Here is a 20,466-nt window from a genome sequence, read left to right as displayed (position 1 = left end):
TGGGCTCAGGAACACTTCAGAAAACCACTGTCTGTAACTACGGTCGGTCGCTACATCTGGAGGTGCAAGTTAACTCTACTATGCAAAGCCAAAGCCATTTATCAACAACACCCAGAAACGCCGCCGGCTTTGCTGGACCCGAGCCCATCTAAGATGGACTGATGCAAAGTGGAAAAGTGTTCTGTGGTCTGATGAGTCCACATTTCAAATTGTTTTTGGAAATTGTGTACATCGTGTCCTCTGGAACCTAGAGGAAAAGAACCATCCGGATTGTTATAGGCGCAAAGTTCATAAGCCAGCATCTGTGATGGTATGGGGGTGTATTAGTGCCCAAGGCATGGGTAACTTACACATCTGTGAAGGCACCATTAATGCTGAAAGGTACATACAGGTTTTAGAGCAACATATGTTGCCATCCAAGCAATGTTATGGACGCCCCTGCTTATTTCAGCAAGACAATGCCAAGCCATGTGTTGCAATGGCTTGGCTTCATAGTAAAATAGTGGGGGTACTAGACAGTAGTCCAGACCTGTCTCCCATTGAAAATGTGTGGCGCAATATGAAGCCTAAAATACCACAACGGAGACCCCAGACTGTTGAACAACTTAAGCTGTACATAAAGCAAGAATGGGAAAGAATTCCACCTGAAAAGCTTTAAAAAATTGCTCTCCTCAGTTCCCAAATGTTTACTGAGTGTTGTTAAAAGGAAAGGCCATGTAACACAGTGGTAAAAATGCCCCTGTGACAACTTTTTTGCAATGTGTTGCTGCCATTAAATTCTAAGTTAGGGTTAGGGTATGCAAAAAAAAAAAAAAATGTTTCTCAGTTGGAACATTAACTATATTGTCATTGCAGTCTATTCAATTGAATATAAGTTGAAAAGAATTTCCATATCATTGTATTCTGTTTTTAGTTACCATTTACACAATGTGGCAACTTCACTGGTTTTAGGTTTTGTCGATTAAAAAAAAAAGCTTCCAAAACAGAAGCTCATAAATTAATTTATCTCTATTAGAATTTAGATTTTTGATACAAACCTGTAATGGACAGACATATAAACAACATTTCTGGCCAATCGACTGTCACAGTAATTTTTTTCTTTTTCTAGAGCCTTAGACGCCTTGTTCAACTTCCTGCTGGTGTGGTATTACTGCACGCTCACCATCCGCGAGAGCATCCTCATCAACAACGGCTCAAGGTCCACAATTAGGACAACCTACTAATAAACTGCATGCACTTTTAACATTGGCCAGCAGGGGCCAAATGCTAGAATTTGTTCTGTATTCTAACTCAGGGGTGTCCAGAGTGCAGCCTGGAGCTATTTTTTTTAACAGTCAGATTGTTACCATTCTAATATTAGCATGCTATCTTTTTTTCTTTTTTTAAATTTTTTGCAGGTATACGCCTCAGCGCATTTTTGTTGCTATACCTGTTAGTATGCTAACATTGCTAATTTTGACCTCAGTCACTCCGCAGTCATATTTTGGTACTTGATGCATACTACCGTTAGGTTAACATTTAAAAAAAAGAATTCTTGGTACACTTTTCAGTAATATATGTTAGTATTTCTCTAATGCTAATTGTAAGTATACTATTGTTAGCATGTATGGGTAATACTGTTAGAATTCTAGCTTTTCTAATATTGGAGGTATACACCTCAGCACCAAATAATTTGTCACTTGATGAATGATCCCTTTTAGCATGCTATCATTAATATGTAAGCTTTTTTTAGATAATTGTAGGTATAGACCTCAGTCATATTTGGTACTTGATGCATGCTAACATTAAGAGGCTAGCATTTGAAACCATTTTTTCAGGTTTTGATTGATTGATTGAAACGTTTATTAGTAGATTGCACAGTACAGTACATATTCCGAACAATTGACCACTAAAATAGTAACACCCGAATAGGTTTTTCAACTTGTCCACGTTAATCAATTCATGGTAAAAGTGCACGCCAGAGAGTAATATCTTTTGGATTTTCTCTCATGCTAACTGTAAGCACTCTATTGTTGGCTTGTTTGTATTGTATTGTTTGCATGCTAACTTATTTAGCTCATATTTTTTGTTACTTGACGCTATCCAGTCTACTTGCTAACGTCCATCCATCCATTTTCTACTGCTTATTCCCTTTGGGGTCGCGGGGGGCGCTGGTGCTTATCTCAGCTACAATCGGGCGGAAGGCGGCGTACACCCTGGACAAGTCGCCGACACAGATAGACAGACAACATTCACACTCACATTCACACACTAGGGCCAATTTAGTGTTGCCATGAACCTATCCCCAGGTGCATGTCTTTGGAAGTGGGAGGAAGCCGGAGTACCCGTAGGGAACCCACGCATTCACGGGGAGAACATGCAAACTCCACACAGAGAGATCCCGAGCCCGGGATTGAACCCTGACTACTCAGGACCTGCGTATTGTGAGGCAAACACACTAACCCCTCTGCCACAGTGAAGCCCCCTTTATTGTATTCCATACAATTGACCACTAAATGGTAACACCCGAATAAGTTATTCAACTTGTTTAAGTCGGGGTCCACGTTAATCAATTCATGGTAAAAGTGCACGCCAGAGAGTAATAGCTTTTGGATTTTCTTTCATGCTAACTGTAAGCACTCTATTGTTGGCTTGTTTGCATTTTATTGTTTGCATGCTAACTTATTTAGCACATATTTTTTGTTACTTGACGCTATCCAGTCTACTTGCTAACTTCCATCCATCCATTTTCTATTGCTTATTCCCTTTTGGGATCATGGGGGGCGCTGGTGCCTATCTCAGCTACAATCGGGCGGAAGGCGGCGTACACCCTGGACAAGTCTCCACATCATCGCAGGGCCAACACAGATAGACAGACAACATTCACACTCACATTCACACACTAGGGCCAATTTAGTGTTGCCAATCAACCTATCCCCAGGTGCATGTCTTTGGAAGTGGGAGGAAGCCGGAGTACCCGGAGGGAACCCACGCATTCACGGGGAGAACATGCAAACTCCACACAGAAAGATCCCGAGCCCGGGATTGAACCCTGACTACTCAGGACCTGCGTATTGTGAGGCAGACACACTAACCACTCTGCCACAGTGAAGCCCCCTTTATTGTATTCCGTACAATTGACCACTAAATGGTAACACCCGAATAAGTTATTCAACTTGTTTAAGTCGGGGTCCACGTTAATCAATTCATGGTAAAGGTGCACGCCAGAGAGTAATATCTTTTGGATTTTCTTTCATGCTAACTGTAAGCACTCTATTGTTGGCTTGTTTGCATTTTATTGTTTGCATGCTAACTTATTTAGCACATATTTTTTGTTACTTGACGCTATCCAGTCTACTTGCTAACTTCCATCCATCCATTTTCTATTGCTTATTCCCTTTTGGGGTCGCGGGGGGCGCTGGTGCCTATCTCAGCTACAATCGGGCGGAAGGCGGCGTACACCCTGGACAAGTCGCCACCTCATCGCAGGGCCAACACAGATAGACAGACAACATTCACACTCACATTCACACACTAGGGCCAATTTAGTGTTGCCGATCAAACTATCCCCAGGTGCATGTCTTTGGAAGTGGGAGGAAGCCGGAGTACCCGGAGGGAACCCACGCAGTCACGGGGAGAACATGCAAACTCCACACAGAAAGATCCCGAGCCCGGGATTGAACCCTGACTACTCAGGACCTGCGTATTGTGAGGCAGACACACTAACCACTCTGCCACAGTGAAGCCCCCTTTATTGTATTCCGTACAATTGACCACTAAATGGTAACACCCGAATAAGTTATTCAACTTGTTTAAGTCGGGGTCCACGTTAATCAATTCATGGTAAAGGTGCACGCCAGAGAGTAATATCTTTTGGATTTTCTTTCATGCTAACTGTAAGCACTCTATTGTTGGCTTGTTTGCATTTTATTGTTTGCATGCTAACTTATTTAGCACATATTTTTTGTTACTTGACGCTATCCAGTCTACTTGCTAACTTCCATCCATCCATTTTCTATTGCTTATTCCCTTTTGGGGTCGCGGGGGGCGCTGGTGCCTATCTCAGCTACAATCGGGCGGAAGGCGGCGTACACCCTGGACAAGTCGCCACCTCATCGCAGGGCCAACACAGATAGACAGACAACATTCACACTCACATTCACACACTAGGGCCAATTTAGTGTTGCCGATCAAACTATCCCCAGGTGCATGTCTTTGGAAGTGGGAGGAAGCCGGAGTACCCGGAGGGAACCCACGCAGTCACGGGGAGAACATGCAAACTCCACACAGAAAGATCCCGAGCCCGGGATTGAACCCTGACTACTCAGGACCTGCGTATTGTGAGGCAGACACACTAACCCCTCTTCCACCGTGAAGCCCTCTTTATTGTATTCCGTACAATTGACCACTAAATGGTAACAACTTGTTTAAATCGGGGTTTAAGTCGGGGTCCACGTTAATCAATTCATGTTAAAAGTGCACGCCAGAGAGTAAAATCTTTTGAATTTTTTGTTACTTGACGCTATCCAGCCTACTTGGTAACTTTTAGCATTTAAATTTGGCTTTGTCTCTTCAGGATTCTACTGAAACTGCATTTTTTTTTTTTTTAGTTTTTGAAAACAATATACTGGTTTTGACGGTGAAAATGACCAAAATGTCCCCCGCATTCTTTGATTCGTCAGTCTGTGGCCCTCAGTGGGAAAAGTTTGGACACCCCTGCTGACAGTTATTGAACACATTTCATATTTACGTTTACAGGGTAATACATTTTATTGTACCTGTAAAACGTGCAGTTATGTCTTGCCAAAGCATTTTCCTGCTGGAAAATGTGGAGCGCGTGGACTTGTGAGACAGCGCCCTCTGCTGGGTTCTGCCATGGAGCGCTTTGTTTTAAAGAAAGCATAAAAAACAGGGGGAAAAAAGGCATGTGCAGCTGTTTGTATTTAAAAACACCCAAGTTGTCCCTTGTGGCCCCTAGGATCCGAGGCTGGTGGGTGTTCCATCACTACGTGTTCACCTTCCTGTCCGGAGTCATGCTCACCTGGTAAGGACAGCTTCCCGCCGCGTTGCCTCCCTAGCGCCCACGAAGGTCTTTGCCTAAAAACTCTCGCCGTCTCTGCTCGCAGGCCCGAGGGGACTTTGTACCAGATGTTCCGGAACCAGTTCCTCTCGTACTGCTTGTACCAAAGTATGACATCGCTCCAACTGGCATCACAAGCGTAAAAAGAAGCTAACCACTTTTATTAGCACAGAATTGCCATGTAGTCTTACTCGAACGCACGCGTTATCGCCTTTTTCACAGCTCTTGATTGTTTCAAGTGTAAAAAGAAGTTCACCACTAGTGGTGTGAATCTTTGGGCACCTGATGATTTGATCCCATTCCAAATCCTGGTTAAACCGGTTAGAAAAGCTGCTTCCGGCTGCATGGAAAATTGGTTCTTAAAGAAACTGTAAAATATATTTTTGAAAATTATGAAACAATTTAGAATCAGGATGAATAAGAATCGCGATTTAGATGTTATAGATTTTTTTTTTGCTCACACCTAGTAAATGGATCCACTTTTTTTTTTACTTCCTTATACTCCAGACTTGTTTATTAGGGATGCACAAACAATCGATTCACATCTGAATTGCGATCCCCCCCCCCCTCTCTTAAATCAATCAAAAATTTCAAAAATCTTTTAATTGTTTTATTTTGTATAATAATTATAATGAAACTTTTTCAAAACATGTTACAGGTCAGAAAAGCTCATTCTGATTGCATGGAGATAGCCTAAAATGTATTTTAAAACATTTGTTTTAAAAAAAAAAAAAGTTTTGAAAATTATGTATTCAAGAATTGTGATTTGGATGTGAATACATGTTGTGTGCACCCTAGTAAATTAGATCCACATTAATTTTTCAAACGCGTTTTCAACTTCCTGTTTCTGCGGATTGATTACTTGTTTATTAGGGGTGCACAAAAATGGATTCAATCTGAATCCATTTTCTTTTCTCATTAATCCCTACTGTAAATGGATTAAACATTTTCAAAAATTAATTAAACTTTTTTTTTTTTATATATAAAACAGATTTTCGCAATGTATTATTTGGTATAAAAATTATAATGAAACGTTTTCAAAACATGTTACAGGTCTTAAAAGCTCCTTTTGGTTGCATGGAGATGTATTTTTAGAAACTGATTTATATTCAAAAAAGATGTAATAGATTTTTTAAATTATAATCAGGATGAACCAGAATTGCGATTCGGATGTGAATCAATTTTTTGTGCACCCGAGTAAATTACATCCACATTTATCTTTTCCAAACGTTTTTTCAACTTCCTGCTTTTGCGGATTGATTACTTGTTTATTAGGGGTGCACAAAAATGGATTTAAATCTAAATTACAATTCTTATTAATCCCTACACCAAACAGATTCAACATTTTCAAAAATCAATTAAAAAATGTTTTTTTTTATTTAAAACAGATTTTTGCGATGTATTATTTGGTATAATAATTATAATGAAGCATTTTCAAAACATGCTACTGGTCTTAAAAGCTCATTTTGGTTGCATGGAGATGTATTTTCATGAACATTTTTTATTATTTTATTTATTTTTTGTCCTGTCCAGCTTCTCAGGCAAATCATATAGTTGATGTAGATGCCCAGATTTACTTTACAATTATAAACTGATTTATATTAAAAAAAAAAGAAATTTAATAGATTTTTAAAATTGTAATCAGGATGAACCAGAATTGCGATTCAGAAGTGAATCAATTTTTTGTGCACCCGTGTAAATTACATCCACATTTATCTTTTTCAAACGTTTTTTCAACTTCCTGCTTTTGCAGATTGATTACTTGTTTAGTAGGGGAGCACAAAAATGGATTCACATCTGAATTATGATTCTTTTTTATCCCTACTCTAAACAGATTCAACATTTTCAAAAATCAATTAAAAAAATGTTTTTAATTTACAACAGATTTTCACAATGTATAATTTGGTATAATTATTATAATGAAACGTTTTCAAAACATGTTACAGGTCTTAAAAGCTCCTTTTGGTTGCATGGAGATGTATTTTTAGAAACTGATTCATATTCCAAAAAATGTAATAGATTTTTAAAATTATAATCAGGATGAACCAGAATTGCGATTCGGATGTGAATAAATTTTTTGTGCACCCGAGTAAATTACATCCACATTTATCTTTTCCAAACGTTTTTTCAACTTCCTGCTTTTGCGGATTGATTACTTGTTTATTAGGGGTGCACAAAAATGGATTTAAATCTAAATTACAATTCTTATTAATCCCTACTCCAAACAGATTCAACATTTTCAAAAATCAATTAAAAAATGTTTTTTTTCATTTAAAACAGATTTTTGCGATGTATTATTTGGTATAATAATTATAATGAAGCATTTTCAAAACATGCTACTGGTCTTGAAAGCTCCTTTTGGTTGCATGGAGATGTATTTTTATAAACAGATTTTATTTATTTATTTATTTTTTTGTCCTGTCCAGCTTCTCAGGCAAATCATGTAGTTGATGTAGATGCCCAGATTTACTTTACAATTATAAACTGATTTATATAAAAAAAAAGAAATGTAATGGATTTTTTAAATTGTAATCAGGATGAACCAGAATTGCGATTCAGAAGTTAATCAATTTTTTGTGCACCCGTGTAAATTACATCCACATTTATCTTTTTGTGTGTGTGTGAATTATATTTATATAGCGCTTTTCTCAAGTGACTCAGAGCGCTTTACATAGTGACACCCAATATCTGAGTTACATTTAAACCAGTGTGGGTGGCACTGGGAGCAGGTGGGTAAAGTGTCTTGCCCAAGGACACAACGGCAGTAACTAGGATGGAACAAGCGGGAATCGAACCTGCAATCCTCAAGTTGCTGGCACGGCCACTCTACCAACCGAGCTATGCCAAACGTTTTTTCAACTTCCTGCTTCTGCGGATTGATTACTTGTTTATTAGGGGTGCACAAAAATGGATTCACATCTGAATTATGATTCTTTTTGATCCCTACTCTAAACAGATTCAACATTTTCAAAAATCAGTTAAAAAAATGTTTTTAATTCACAACAGATTTTTGCAATGTATTATTTGCTATAATAATTGTAATGAAACGTTTTCAAAACATGTTACAAGTCTTAAAAGCTCCTTTTGGTTGCACGGAGATGTATTTTTAGAAACTGATTTACATATAAAAAAAAAAAAATGTAATAGATTTTTAAATTTTGAATCAGGATGAACCAGAATTGCAATTCGGATGCGAATCAATTTGTTGTGCACCCGAGTAAATTAAAACCACATTTATTTTTTTTAAACGTTTTTTCCAACTTCCTGCTTCTGCGGATTGATTATTTGTTTATTAGGGGTGCACAAAAAATGTATTCGCATTGGAATTGCGATTTTGTTTAATTTCTATTCTTAATAGAGTCAACGTTTTTCAAAACTCATTAGGCCGTCAGATCGTTCCTGCGAGAGTATTAGTGTTCACGTGTAATATCTCAATCTTGTTTACTACCTTTGCAGTACCAGTAGAGTATACAATATGTAGCTATTGCTGGGTACCATCAGATGGCTACTGCACTGCATGCTGTGTTAATGGATTTTGATAAAAACTGTAGCACTTTGAAATGATGCTGCTAGAACACTGTAACTTGACCGCCAACTGATTTGTAACTGGCACTTTCTATATGTATTGCACTTGTATTTTAAATTAGTTTAAATTTTGTTATGTACTTTTAATCCTGCGTAACTTTAATTGTAGATGTTAAATGTGCCATAAAAGGACCACAGACAAAAATTAGCATGGTGCTAAATCTTTTTAATGTAGCTGCACGTTGTCCTTCAAATAAAAAAAACTCTTATTTAAGCCCGATTCCCGCAATGTATTAATTTGTATAATAATTATAGTAAAACTTTTTCAAAACAGGTTGCAAGTCAGAAAAGCTCCTGGTTGTTTTGTTTTTTTAATGGGTTTTTATAAAAAGAAAATAGATTTTTGAAAATGTCGAATTGATTTGGAATCAGGATGAATAAGAAAAACAATTCATTTGTGAATTGACCATTTTGTGCACCCCAATCAACCACTGTGTTAGCTTCCAGTGTACCAACTAGTCCAGGGGTCGGGAACCTTTTTGGCTGAGAGAGCCATTTAAGCCAAATATTTTAAAATGTATTTCCGTGAGAGCCATATCGTATTTTTTAACACTGAATACAACTAAATGTCTGCATTTTTAAGTAAGACCAACATTTATAGAGTATAATATGTCACAAACTCGCATGTCAGCAGTAGTAGCGACCCCTAGATGCAGGAACCAGGAGAGCAAGGCGCAGGTAAGATGCTTTTAATATCACCAACAGAGGAGAATGAAGCAGTCTTGCATGTACAGTTCTAAACAATAGTCAATCTTTGAGCCCTGAGGAACGCGCAAGATAAGCATAAATAGAAACATACTGATTGGCAGCAGTTGAGGGGAAAAAAACACAGCGCTCAGCGGGACAAACAGGAAATGGAAACAAAATAAAAGCACTGATGGGAAGTAAATACGAAACAAAGAAGCAAAAACAGAAATGAAGTGACAGATCTTCACATAATAAGTCTTTTATTCTTTTTAATAACATTTTTATCCGGAAGCTCACCGATGATGAATAAAATCCTTCTTACCATTAATGCGACTTCTTGAACAGGTGCGGTAGAAAACAAGATGGATGGATTAAAATGTATGAGAATGTTTTATATTTTGAATGTAATTTTTAACACTGTGATTACCAGCGGAATTATTCATTACTTATCGTGTTAAGCAATGTCAGCTAAGATTTATCTGAGAGCCAGATGCAGTCATCAAAAGAGCCACATCTGGCTGGAGAGCCATAGGTTCCGTACCCCTGAACTAGTCCTCGGTTGTATTACTGTCTTCAGCATCGACTCTTGACAGCGGTTCACTTCTTTTTACACTTCCATGCTGATGTTTCCCCTTGTTAGGCTTTGTGCAGTTTCTACAGTACTACTATCAGAGTGGCTGCTTGTACAGATTACGAGCTCTGGGAGAACGACACAACATGGACCTCACCGTCGGTTAGTGGACACGCGCTGGTCACAACATTAGGTACACCCGCAGTCTAATTTGTTGTCCTTGTTGTTCAGAGGGCTTCCAGTCCTGGATGTGGCGAGGACTCACCTTCTTGCTGCCTTTCTTGTTCTTTGGTCACGTAAGTTTAAAACTAAAATACATTTTTAGCTGGGATATTTTGTATTCTTCTTGAGTTAATGGAACAGTCCACTGAATCCTAGTGAAGTGTGACATGTTGTTTTACTCCAAAAAGCAGGAAGTAGTCTTTTCAGGGGGCCAGTGTCCCCCATACAGACTTATCAACATTAGTGCTGTGCAATACGGATAAAAAAATATTTATCCCCATTGAAGTCATTTTATATCCTGATCACTATATAGTATTTTTATCTTAGAATTTTACAGTGGGGCAAAAAAGTATTTAGTCAGCCACCGATTGTGCAAGTTCTCCCACTTAAAATGATGACAGAGGTCGTGTTTGGAGGAAGAAGAATACTGAGTTGCATCCCAAGAACACCATACCTACTGTGAAGCATGGGGGTGGAAACATCATGCTTTGGGGCTGTTTTTCTGCTAAGGGGACAGGACGATTGATCCGTGTTAAGGAAAGAATGAATGGGGCCATGTATCGTGAGATTTTGAGCCAAAACCTCCTTCCATCAGTGAGAGCTTTGAATGGTTGACCAAATACTTATTTTCCACTATAATTTACAAATAAATTATTTAAAATTCTTCCAATGTGAATTCCTCGATTTTTTTTTCCACATTCTGTCTCTCACGGTGACCATGATGAAATTTACAGACCTCTGTCATCATTTTAAGTGGGAGAACTTGCACAATCGGTAGCTGACTAAATACTTTTTGCCCCACTGTATGTACAGTGGAACCTCCAACTGCGTGCCAATAGTTTGGCCGGCTTTCCCGATCAGTTAGTCAATTCAGTTTAAGTCGTTTTTGCTGGTGCTGCTCCCCCAACAAACCACTGTAAAGTACAGGGCACTGGCCACAATAGACTGAAAAAATATCTCCAACAGTCTGTTTAACTCATTCAGGTTAAAATTTCTTCCAAGAGTGATGTGGCCAAAAGGGCAGCAAAACAAAGAAATGCATCTAAAAACGACAGAAAAAGGCAGCAGTTACACACCACAATTACAAATAAATGACTTACATATAAAGTGGGGCAAAAAAGTATTTAGTCAGCCACCGATTGTGCAAGTTCTCCCACTTAAAACGATGACAGAGGTCTGTAATTTTCATCATAGGTACACTTCAACTGTGAGAGACAGAATGTGAAAAAAATCCAGGAATTCACATTGTAGGAATTTTAAAGAATTTATTTGTAAATTATGGTGGAAAATAAGTATTTGGTCACTTCAAACAAGGAAGAACTCTGGCCCTCACAGACCTGTAACTTCTTTAAGAAGCTCTTCTGTCCTCCACCCGTTACCTGTATTAATGGCACTTGTTTGAACTCGTTATCTGTTCAAAAGACACCTGTCCACAGCCTCCAACAGTCAGACTCCAAACTCCACTATGGCCAAGACCAAAGAGCTGTCAAAGGACACCAGGAAAAGAATTGTAGACCTGCACCAGACTGGAAAGAGTGAATCTACACTAGGCAAGCAGCTTGGTGTGAAAAAAATCAACTATGGAATCAATTATCAGAAAATGGATGACATACAAGACCATTGATAATCTCCCTCGATCTGGGGCTCCACGCAAGATGTCATCCCGTGGGATATAAAACAATCATGAGAACGGTGAGCAAAAATCCCAGAACCACACGGGGGGACCTGGTGAATGACCTGCAGAGAGCTGGGACCAAAGTAACAAAGGTTACCATCAGTAACACACTACGCCGACAGGGAATCAAATCCTGCAGTTCCAGACGTATCCCCCTGCTTAAGCCAGTGCATGTCCAGGCCCGTCTGAAGTTTGCCAGAGTGCACATGGATTATACAGCAGAGGATTGGGAGAATGTCATGTGGTCAGATGAAACCAAAATATAAATTTTTGGTAGAAACTCAACTCGTCGTGTTTGGAGGAAGAAGAATACTGAGTTGCATCCCAAGAACACCATACCTACTGTGAAGCTTGGGGGTGGAAACATCATGCTTTGGGGCTGTTTTTCTGCTAAGGGGACAGGACGACTGATCCGTGTTAAGGAAAGAATGAATGGGGCCATGTATCGTGAGATTTTGAGCCAAAACCTCCTTCCATCAGTGAGAGCTTTGAATGATTGACCAAATACTTATTTTCCACCATAATTTACAAATAAATTCTTTAAAATTCCTACAATGTGAATTCCTGAATTTTTTTTTTTCACATTTCGTCTCTCACAGTTGAAGTGTACCTATGATGAAAATTACAGACCTCTGTCATCATTTTAAGTGGGAGAACTTGCACAATCGCTGGCTGACTAAATATTCTTTTGCCCCACTGTATATTTCAGTAAAAGCAACTTATATACAATTACAATGCCCAGTAGAAACAGTTCTCCAATCCTTTAAAATATCCTGAAGTGAATCCTTTTATGCTTTTTTTTTTACTAAATCTTTGTTAATAAATCAGGTTATTTGCTATGCGTTTGTATATCCACAGATGTTTTGAACAGCAACACGTCACATAGTGTTTTATTCTTGTTTCCTAGCGGCGATGGTTTTCTGTGGTTAGGAGTCACGTGACTTTTCTTCATATTTTGTAATGGACAAACCATACAAATAGCCATTGTGTGCTAAAGCAGCACTTATCGTCAGCATCCTCCCTCATGAAAATGATCGAATAAGATGTTCCTCATCGTCCTCAGTTCTGGCAGCTCTACAACAGCGTCACACTTTTCAAGATGTTCCAGCTCCCCGAGTGCAAAGAGTGGCAGGTGTGTAGCCTTCACGCACACATTGCTGAGCACATTAAGTTGGAGGTTAACAAAAGTTGTCTGTTGTGTCGAGGTTGTCATGTGCGGCTGCTCCTACATGGTGCTCTACCTGGGGAACTTCTTCACTACACTGGGCGTGGTCTACCAGAAGTACAGGCAGAACCGGGACAACAAGCCCAAGTCCTTGTAGGACACTGTCGGGATGCATACCGAGTACCAGTATTTTTTTTTCTACAGGTTCCAGGTGGACAATGATATAGCTATCCGTATTTTTTATCCGGCTGACCGTCCTAATTATGACAGGCTGTCACATTCACTTCAGGTGCCGCTGCTGCTCCTGGAATAATCACAAATAAGGAAGCAACACCACAAAAAAGTTTGTCACGCAATATTTTCTCCTCAAAAGTCGTTCACAGTCATTCACGCTAATAATACACTCCAAAAAGTGAAACATTTAAGTAATACAATAATCCATAAAGTTGCTTCGAAGCAGTGCTTCTCAAATATTTTCTGTTACGCACCCCCAAGGAAAAAGAAAATATTTTGCGTCCCTCTACCCTCCACCGTGACTATACATCCATCCATTTTCTACCGCTTATTCCCTTGGGGATCGGTGCCTATCTCAGCTACAATCGGGCGGAAGGCGGGGTACACCCTGGACAAGTCGCCACCTCATCACAGGGCCATCACAGATAGACAACATTCACACACCACGTCCAATTTAGTGTTGCCAATCAACCTATCCCCCCACCGTGACTATAAATACTATAATTTGTATATAAAATTGTTATAACTGTACCTCTGCACAACACTGTCAGCTTATTAACAATAAAGGAATCAACACATCGGTCTTTCCTCGCTTCCATTGTGGTTACAGGAAAGCCAAGTACTACATACAATTTATCATATTCAAAAAAAGCATGTTCCCCTGGCATCGCATCGGACCCGCCCCGCTATTTGAGAAGGACTGCACTGAAGCAAGATAACATCAGTTGATAGGTCTCATTAGTCGCTGTCTGATGCCATTCCATCACGCCGCGTCAGCGGGGCATCAAAACACACCTTGCTTAAATGCACACACCTAATATGCAAATATATTGATTTGATATGATACATCATGTAAATCAGGCCTTAGCAATTATTTTGACCCAGAGGGTAAAATTTAAAGAAAAACATGTGTCTGGGGGCCGGTATATCTATTTCTAGAAACACTAATACAAAACCTCACAATAATGTCTGATTGAATGCTAAAAACGTTATGACAGACTGTCTTAAAAAACGGAATGGTATTTTTACTTTTTTTTACTGAATGAGACTCCCAGATTTAACATGAAAATAAAGAACGTGGGATTTACAATATTAACTATGAACAATAGAACACTGAATATTGACAAAATATGAATTTCACACCCCCTCTCCTTCGACATATTTTACAATCAAGTGAAACCCAACAAAAATACAACACAAACAGTGAAATATGAACACGAAGAGTAAAAACAAACCCACCTTCAATCTGATATATTTGATATATCACTAAGCTTTAGAACAGGGGTAGGGAACCTATGGCTTGCGAGCCAGATGTGGCTCTTTTGATGACTGCATCTGGGTCTCGGATAAATCTGAGCTGACATTGTTTAACAAGATAAATAATGAATAATTCCACTTGTAAAAAGTGTTAAAAATAATGTTCAAAACATAAAACATTCTCATGCATTTTTAGCCCATCCATCCGTTTACTACCGCACCTGTTCAAGAAGTTGCGGTAAGAAGTTATTTATTTATTATTGATTAGTGTGGGGCTTGCCCTCCTGGGGGTTCTTCAGACCACCAAGCACCGACATAAGAGCCCGTTTCCGGGTTACACTATTGTTTTATTTTTCAATATGTCTCTCAGTTGCTTTCCAGCAATTGTATTTTTCTCTTTCGCTCTCGCTCGCGCTCTGGCTCCAGCCCCAGCCCCATCTCTCCTCCTGGCTGCTGCTTATGACAGAGCGACAGGTGATTAGATAACAAGGCTCAGGTGGGCCATCTAGGCAGCTCTCGCTGATTTCGAGGCCGGTCCTGGCACACCCCAGTTCAATGCAGGCCCGCGGGCCACGCCCTCTCCATAGTTAGCCTCAGAATAACAATGTTATTACAAAGAATAAGAGACCTATTGTACTCTACAAATGTTGGTCTTACTCAAAAATGCACACTTTTAGTTGTGTTCAGTGTTTAAAAAAAATATTATATGGCTCTTACGGAAATACATTTTAAAATATTTGGCTTTTTGGCTCTCTCAGCCAAAAAGGTTCCCGACCCCTGCTTTAGAACTTTGTTGTAAAAATATCCTTCCACGTCTGTCCCTAACACCCACATTTCAGGCTGGCCGCTCTGGAAACACTCTGTGGAAACGCTCCCCACCCACACTGCTTAGTGCCTCGTCTGACCTGCTGTCGCTTACATTACCATAGAAACTAATTCTATTACCATAGTAACTCGTATATCATGCAAAAGCACAGATTCCAACCATTGAAATACTTTGTGCAGATCAAGACTTACTGTAATGTAAAAACATCACTGCACATCATAATGGCAGCTACAGTTTCCATCTTAAAGATCTAAGAAAAATATTTTGAGAATGTCCGGCGGGCCAGATTGCGTAACGGACTGCATGCGGCCCCCGGGCCTTAATTTTTCCCAGGTCTGATGTAAAAGGTCTGTGCTCTGCACATGACATACATACGATTATTATTACATCAATATTATTTCCAGCTGAGTGTAATAATGAATAGAAACTCAGTGTTGGATCTTTGTGATCTGACAAGATGATGACATAACTGCATTGTCAGCGTATTTGATTTGTTAAAGACTTCAGAAGCAAGTGCTAATTAAATACTTCCCTGCTGTGAGATGTTACATGATGTTGGTGGTGTACAACATTTCCTGCTAACGAAAACGCATCTTTTTACATCTTTGTTTACACCAATTACATATATTTAATACCGGTACCCATGAGGAATGTTTGTATCATCACCGATAAAATCCTAACGATGTACATCCGTCACGGTCCCTGTCAGCCATTTGGCCGTCACGCTCGTCGGTGCACATTTTTGTTGCTCAAAGCTGTGGAAGAATGTTACTCAACCGTCAAAACTACATTTCTGTCGTTTGACTCTCAGCAGCTGCCAAGTATTATTATTAATAATAATATTGTTGCTATATGTGCCTTCCCAAAAGTGCTGAATAAAAACAGTCCTTCACGCCAGCTTGCTTTAAGTGTTTTTGCTCAACACTGAACTCATGCACTTTACTTGTTCTGCAATATTTGTTAATGTACTTTAAACAACTACATCAGCAGCAGGAATGACAGCCAAATATATATAAAAATGTATATAATTTCTTAGAAATCTAATAGGTTATTTGCTATGAGGTGCAGTGAAGAGAAATGTCCACTAGGTGGCAGCATTGAAACACGCCAAGTGATCCATATTTGCTATTGTGAGTCCAGGGCTGTCTAATTTGTTTTTAATTGAGGTTATGGCTGCAACAGTGAATAATACATGAATATAAATATGTATGCATTCGCCTCATGATATCATTACACAATTGCTATGCATTTTAAAAAATATTTTAATTAAATCAACTATCAATAATTTTTAAATATATTTTTATTTACACTAAAGAAAAATCTATAGATTTTACAGTACAAAACTGGCCGATCAGTCGCCAAAATTTTACCGTAACATTTATGTTGTTTTTCACGGCACACAAACTGTTCCACTTTTAAAATAATAGTAAAATTATGGTACATGGAAAAATGGTACCGTAGTTTTTTTTATTTACAGTAAAAAAATTTTTTTTATTATTGTAAAATCTATCTTCATTTTTGCAGTGTTACTATTTAAAAGATACCTTGCTTGAAATGTATTGTAATATAATACTTGTTGCTTTATTAGATACAGTAGTTTAAAGATAACCATTTTTTGGGTCAAAATGTCATTTTAAATGTATCCAGTAAGGGAAGATAAAGTACTTTATTGACATATCTTTTCTATGGGCTTCCGCGAGACACATAAGTGATATGGCGGTCCATATCTGGCCCTCGGGCCTTGCGTTTGACACCTCTGTGTTAGGGTCATAAGGTCCTCTGAACACAAGTATTCGGAAAGTTCGACTAAAAGCAAGGAAATAACAAAAATATTCAGACTTCAAGAGATTTGATTAAAGCAACAGACACAAACAATCGCGTGTTCCAAGTAGCGCTCACTAAAAGCACTTTTAAGATGTCTAAATTTCAGCAGCAACAATAAAACTAGCTACGGCCCGCCCTCGTCTTAATTTGGCCCTAGAAACATCACGAGTTACATAAGAAATCTGGCCTGCAGGGAGATTGCATTTATTTTAAAAGACTGCTTGCATATATCTCAGTGCAGCAATCACCTATATTTCCCAATGCAAACAACCTCCCCTAGTCATGGTGCAAAAAAAAAAAAAACATCCAACCAACACAAAATGTCAACAGTCATGGTCACACATGACACGAACTGCTCACTCGACATTGTGTCTATTATAGAAAAAAAAATCAAAATTATTTATACATATATGTATATATATATATTTTTTTTTAATCCATCACAAAACATGTTGGGAAAGTGGCAAAACACTCCCTGCACTTAACCATGTTTGGTGCATTTTAGCTGCTTGATATTTCTGATTGATTGCAAAACTTTAAGGAGGTTGTCATGAAATAAACGAGGTATAAGTCGCACTTCCACAACATATGTTGCTCCAAAACCTGTATGGACCATTCAGCATTAATGGTGCCTTCACAGATGTGTAAGTTACCCATGCCTTGGGCACTAATACACCCCCATACCATCACAAATGCTGGCTTTTGAACTTTGCGCCTAGAACGGTCCAAGTGGTTCTTTACCTTTTTGTTCTGGAGGACAGGACGTCCACAGTTTCCAAAAACAATTTGAAATGTGGACTCGTCCAACCACACAACACTTTTTTACTTTGCATCAGTCCATCGCAGGTGAGCTCGGACCCAACGAAGCGGGCGGCGTTTCTGGGTGTTGTTGATAAATGACTTTCGCTTTGCATAGAAGAGTTTTAACTTGCACTTACAGATGTGGCGACAAACTGTAGTTACTGACTGGTTTTCTGAAGTGTTCCTGAGCCCATGTGGTGATATCCTTTACACACTGATGTCACTGTATGATACAGCGCCGCCCGAGGGATCAAAGGTCCATAATATCATTGCTTACGTGCAATGATTTCTGCAGATTCTCTGAAAATTTTGATGATGTTACGGACCGTAGAAGGTGAAATCCCTAAATTCTTTGCAATAGCTTGTTGAGAAATGTTCTTTAACTGTTCCACAATTTGCTCACGCATTTGTTCATTAAGTGGTGACCCTCTGTCATGTCTGTCATCATGTTTCGGTTTAAGTCATGTTCTGTTTGGTTTTTGGACACTCAGTTCCTGTTTTTTCACTCCTGTTTTGTCACCATAGCAACCATTAGTTTCACCTCTTTCACATTTGGAGTCACGCAACTAATCATGTAATTATTATTTAAACCGAAAATTGCCAGGAAGTCAGCCTGGCGACTTTACCTCTGTTCACTTCATGGCATGCTACCTCTGATACTGTCCATAGTTATGCTCCTTGCCATGCCACGTAAGTTTTGTTTATCCTTGTCACAGTAAGTGTTTATTTGTTTCATGTTCATAGTTTTTTGCCCAAGTGCTAGTTTTTGTTTCATTAGTCAAGTTTGTTCTCCGCCTTTGTGCGCGCCTTTAGTTTTGTACCTTTTTTAATAGTAATAAATAAGTATGTCCTTACCTTTACGCCTTGCCCACGCCAACTTTCCTTTGCCTTCCGGGAAAACAAACCCTAAAGTCCACGCATTGACACTATCCTTGTTTGTGAATGACTGAGCATTTCATGGAAGCTGCTTTTATACCCAATCATGGCACCCACCTGTTCCCAATTGGATGTTCACCTGTGGGATGTGGCCTTGTGGTTAGAGTGTCCACCCTGAGATGAGTAGGTTGTGAATTCAAACCCCGGCCGAGTCATACCGAAGACTATAAAAATGGGACTCATTACCTCCCTACTTGGCACTCAGCATCAAAGGTTGGAATTGGGGGTTAAATCACCAAAAATTATTTTTGGGCGCAACTGCTGCTCACTGCTCCCCTCATCTTCCAGGGGGTGATCAAAGGTGATGGGTCAAGAGAATAATTTCGCCACACCTCGTGTGTGTGTGTGACAAGCATTGTTACTTTAACTTAAATAAGTGTTTGATGAGCATTCCTCAATTTTCTCAGTCTTTTTTGCCACTAGTGCCAGCTTTTTTGAAACATGTTGCAGGCAGCAAATTCCAAATGAGCTAATATTTGGGAAAAAAAATAAAGTTTTCCTGTTCGAACGTTAAATATCTTGTCTTTGCAGTCTATTCCATTGAAAATACAGTTGTGATCAAAATTATTCAACCCCCACACAATTTTGGTGTTTTAGCAAGTTGGACATTTATTCCGTATTTTGTTTATAGTCATATCAAATAAAAATGTGTCAAATAGACAAATGCAACTTAAATTGTAACACTGTATTTTACAAAATACCAAAAATTACATTTTTCTTAATATCTCATTGACAAAATGATTCAACCCCCTAGTTCCATGCATCTTTAGTACTTAGTAGAACACCCTTTGGCAGTAATGACATCCTTCAAAGGTGATACATAAGCGGACACAAGCTTCTTGCAACCATCTACAGGTATTTTAGCCCATTCCTCTTGGGCAAAGGCCTCCAGTTCATTCATATTCTTGGGCTTGCGTGCTGCAACTGCCTTCTTCAAGTCCCACCACAGCTTTTCTAGAGGATTTAGGTCTGGCGACTGTGAAGGCCACTCCAGAGTCTTCCAGCCCTTCTTCTGCAACCACTCTGATGTTGATTTGGAGGTATGCTTGGGATCCTTGTCCTGTTGGAAGGTCCAACGTCTCCCAAGCCTCAGCTTCGTCTCTGACTTCATGACATTTGCAGCTAATATATCCTGCTAGGAAATAGAATTCATAATGCCTTGAACGCGCTGGAGATTCCCGGTACCTGAGGCAGAGAAACAGCCCCAGAGCGTGATTGACCCCCCACCATGCTTAACAGTAGGCAAGGTGTTCTTCTCTTTGTAAGCTTCATTTTTTCTCCTCCAGACATAACGTTGATTCATAGGCCCAAAGAGTTCCAGTTTTGTCTCATCACTCCATAGAACAGTTTCCCAAAACCTTTGGGGTTTGTCCAGATGATTTTTGGCATACTGGAGTCTATTTTCTTGTTCCTGGTAGTCAGAAGAGGGGTGCGCCTGGGAGTTCTGGCATGGAGGCCTTCATCTCGTAGTGCGCGCCTTATTGTCTGGGACGAAACCTGCGTTCCCGCCTCTGCAATGTCCTGTTGTAGTTCCTCAGCTGTTACCCGGGGGTTTTTCACCACTGTACGCACACAGCATCCTCTTTCTACCACGCCCAGGTAGTGTTTCCACTGTGCCTTTAGC

General features: G+C 39.3%; 1 protein-coding gene across 2 annotated transcripts in view; it reads left to right on the top strand.

Moving 5' to 3' along the window:
- The window catches only part of tmem120aa (transmembrane protein 120Aa), a 30,979-nt gene extending 14,801 nt beyond the window's left edge, over positions 1-16,178 (top strand). For both annotated transcript variants that reach the window (XM_061899018.1, XM_061899019.1), the window contains exons 6-12: positions 1,109-1,198; positions 4,958-5,023; positions 5,106-5,167; positions 9,972-10,064; positions 10,134-10,198; positions 12,863-12,931; positions 13,005-16,178. In XM_061899018.1, the coding sequence (XP_061755002.1) occupies positions 1,109-1,198; positions 4,958-5,023; positions 5,106-5,167; positions 9,972-10,064; positions 10,134-10,198; positions 12,863-12,931; positions 13,005-13,121 (562 nt within the window). In that variant the 3' untranslated portion in view covers positions 13,122-16,178. The remainder of the gene's footprint in view (positions 1-1,108; positions 1,199-4,957; positions 5,024-5,105; positions 5,168-9,971; positions 10,065-10,133; positions 10,199-12,862; positions 12,932-13,004) is intronic.
- Positions 16,179-20,466: the final 4,288 nt, after the last annotated feature.

The sequence above is a fragment of the Nerophis ophidion genome, linkage group LG04 (genome assembly GCF_033978795.1).
Source record: "Nerophis ophidion isolate RoL-2023_Sa linkage group LG04, RoL_Noph_v1.0, whole genome shotgun sequence".
NCBI classification, from domain to species: Eukaryota; Metazoa; Chordata; class Actinopteri; order Syngnathiformes; family Syngnathidae; genus Nerophis; species Nerophis ophidion.
Note: the sequence above shows the minus strand (reverse complement) of the source record. Positions and strands in the feature narration are given on the sequence as shown.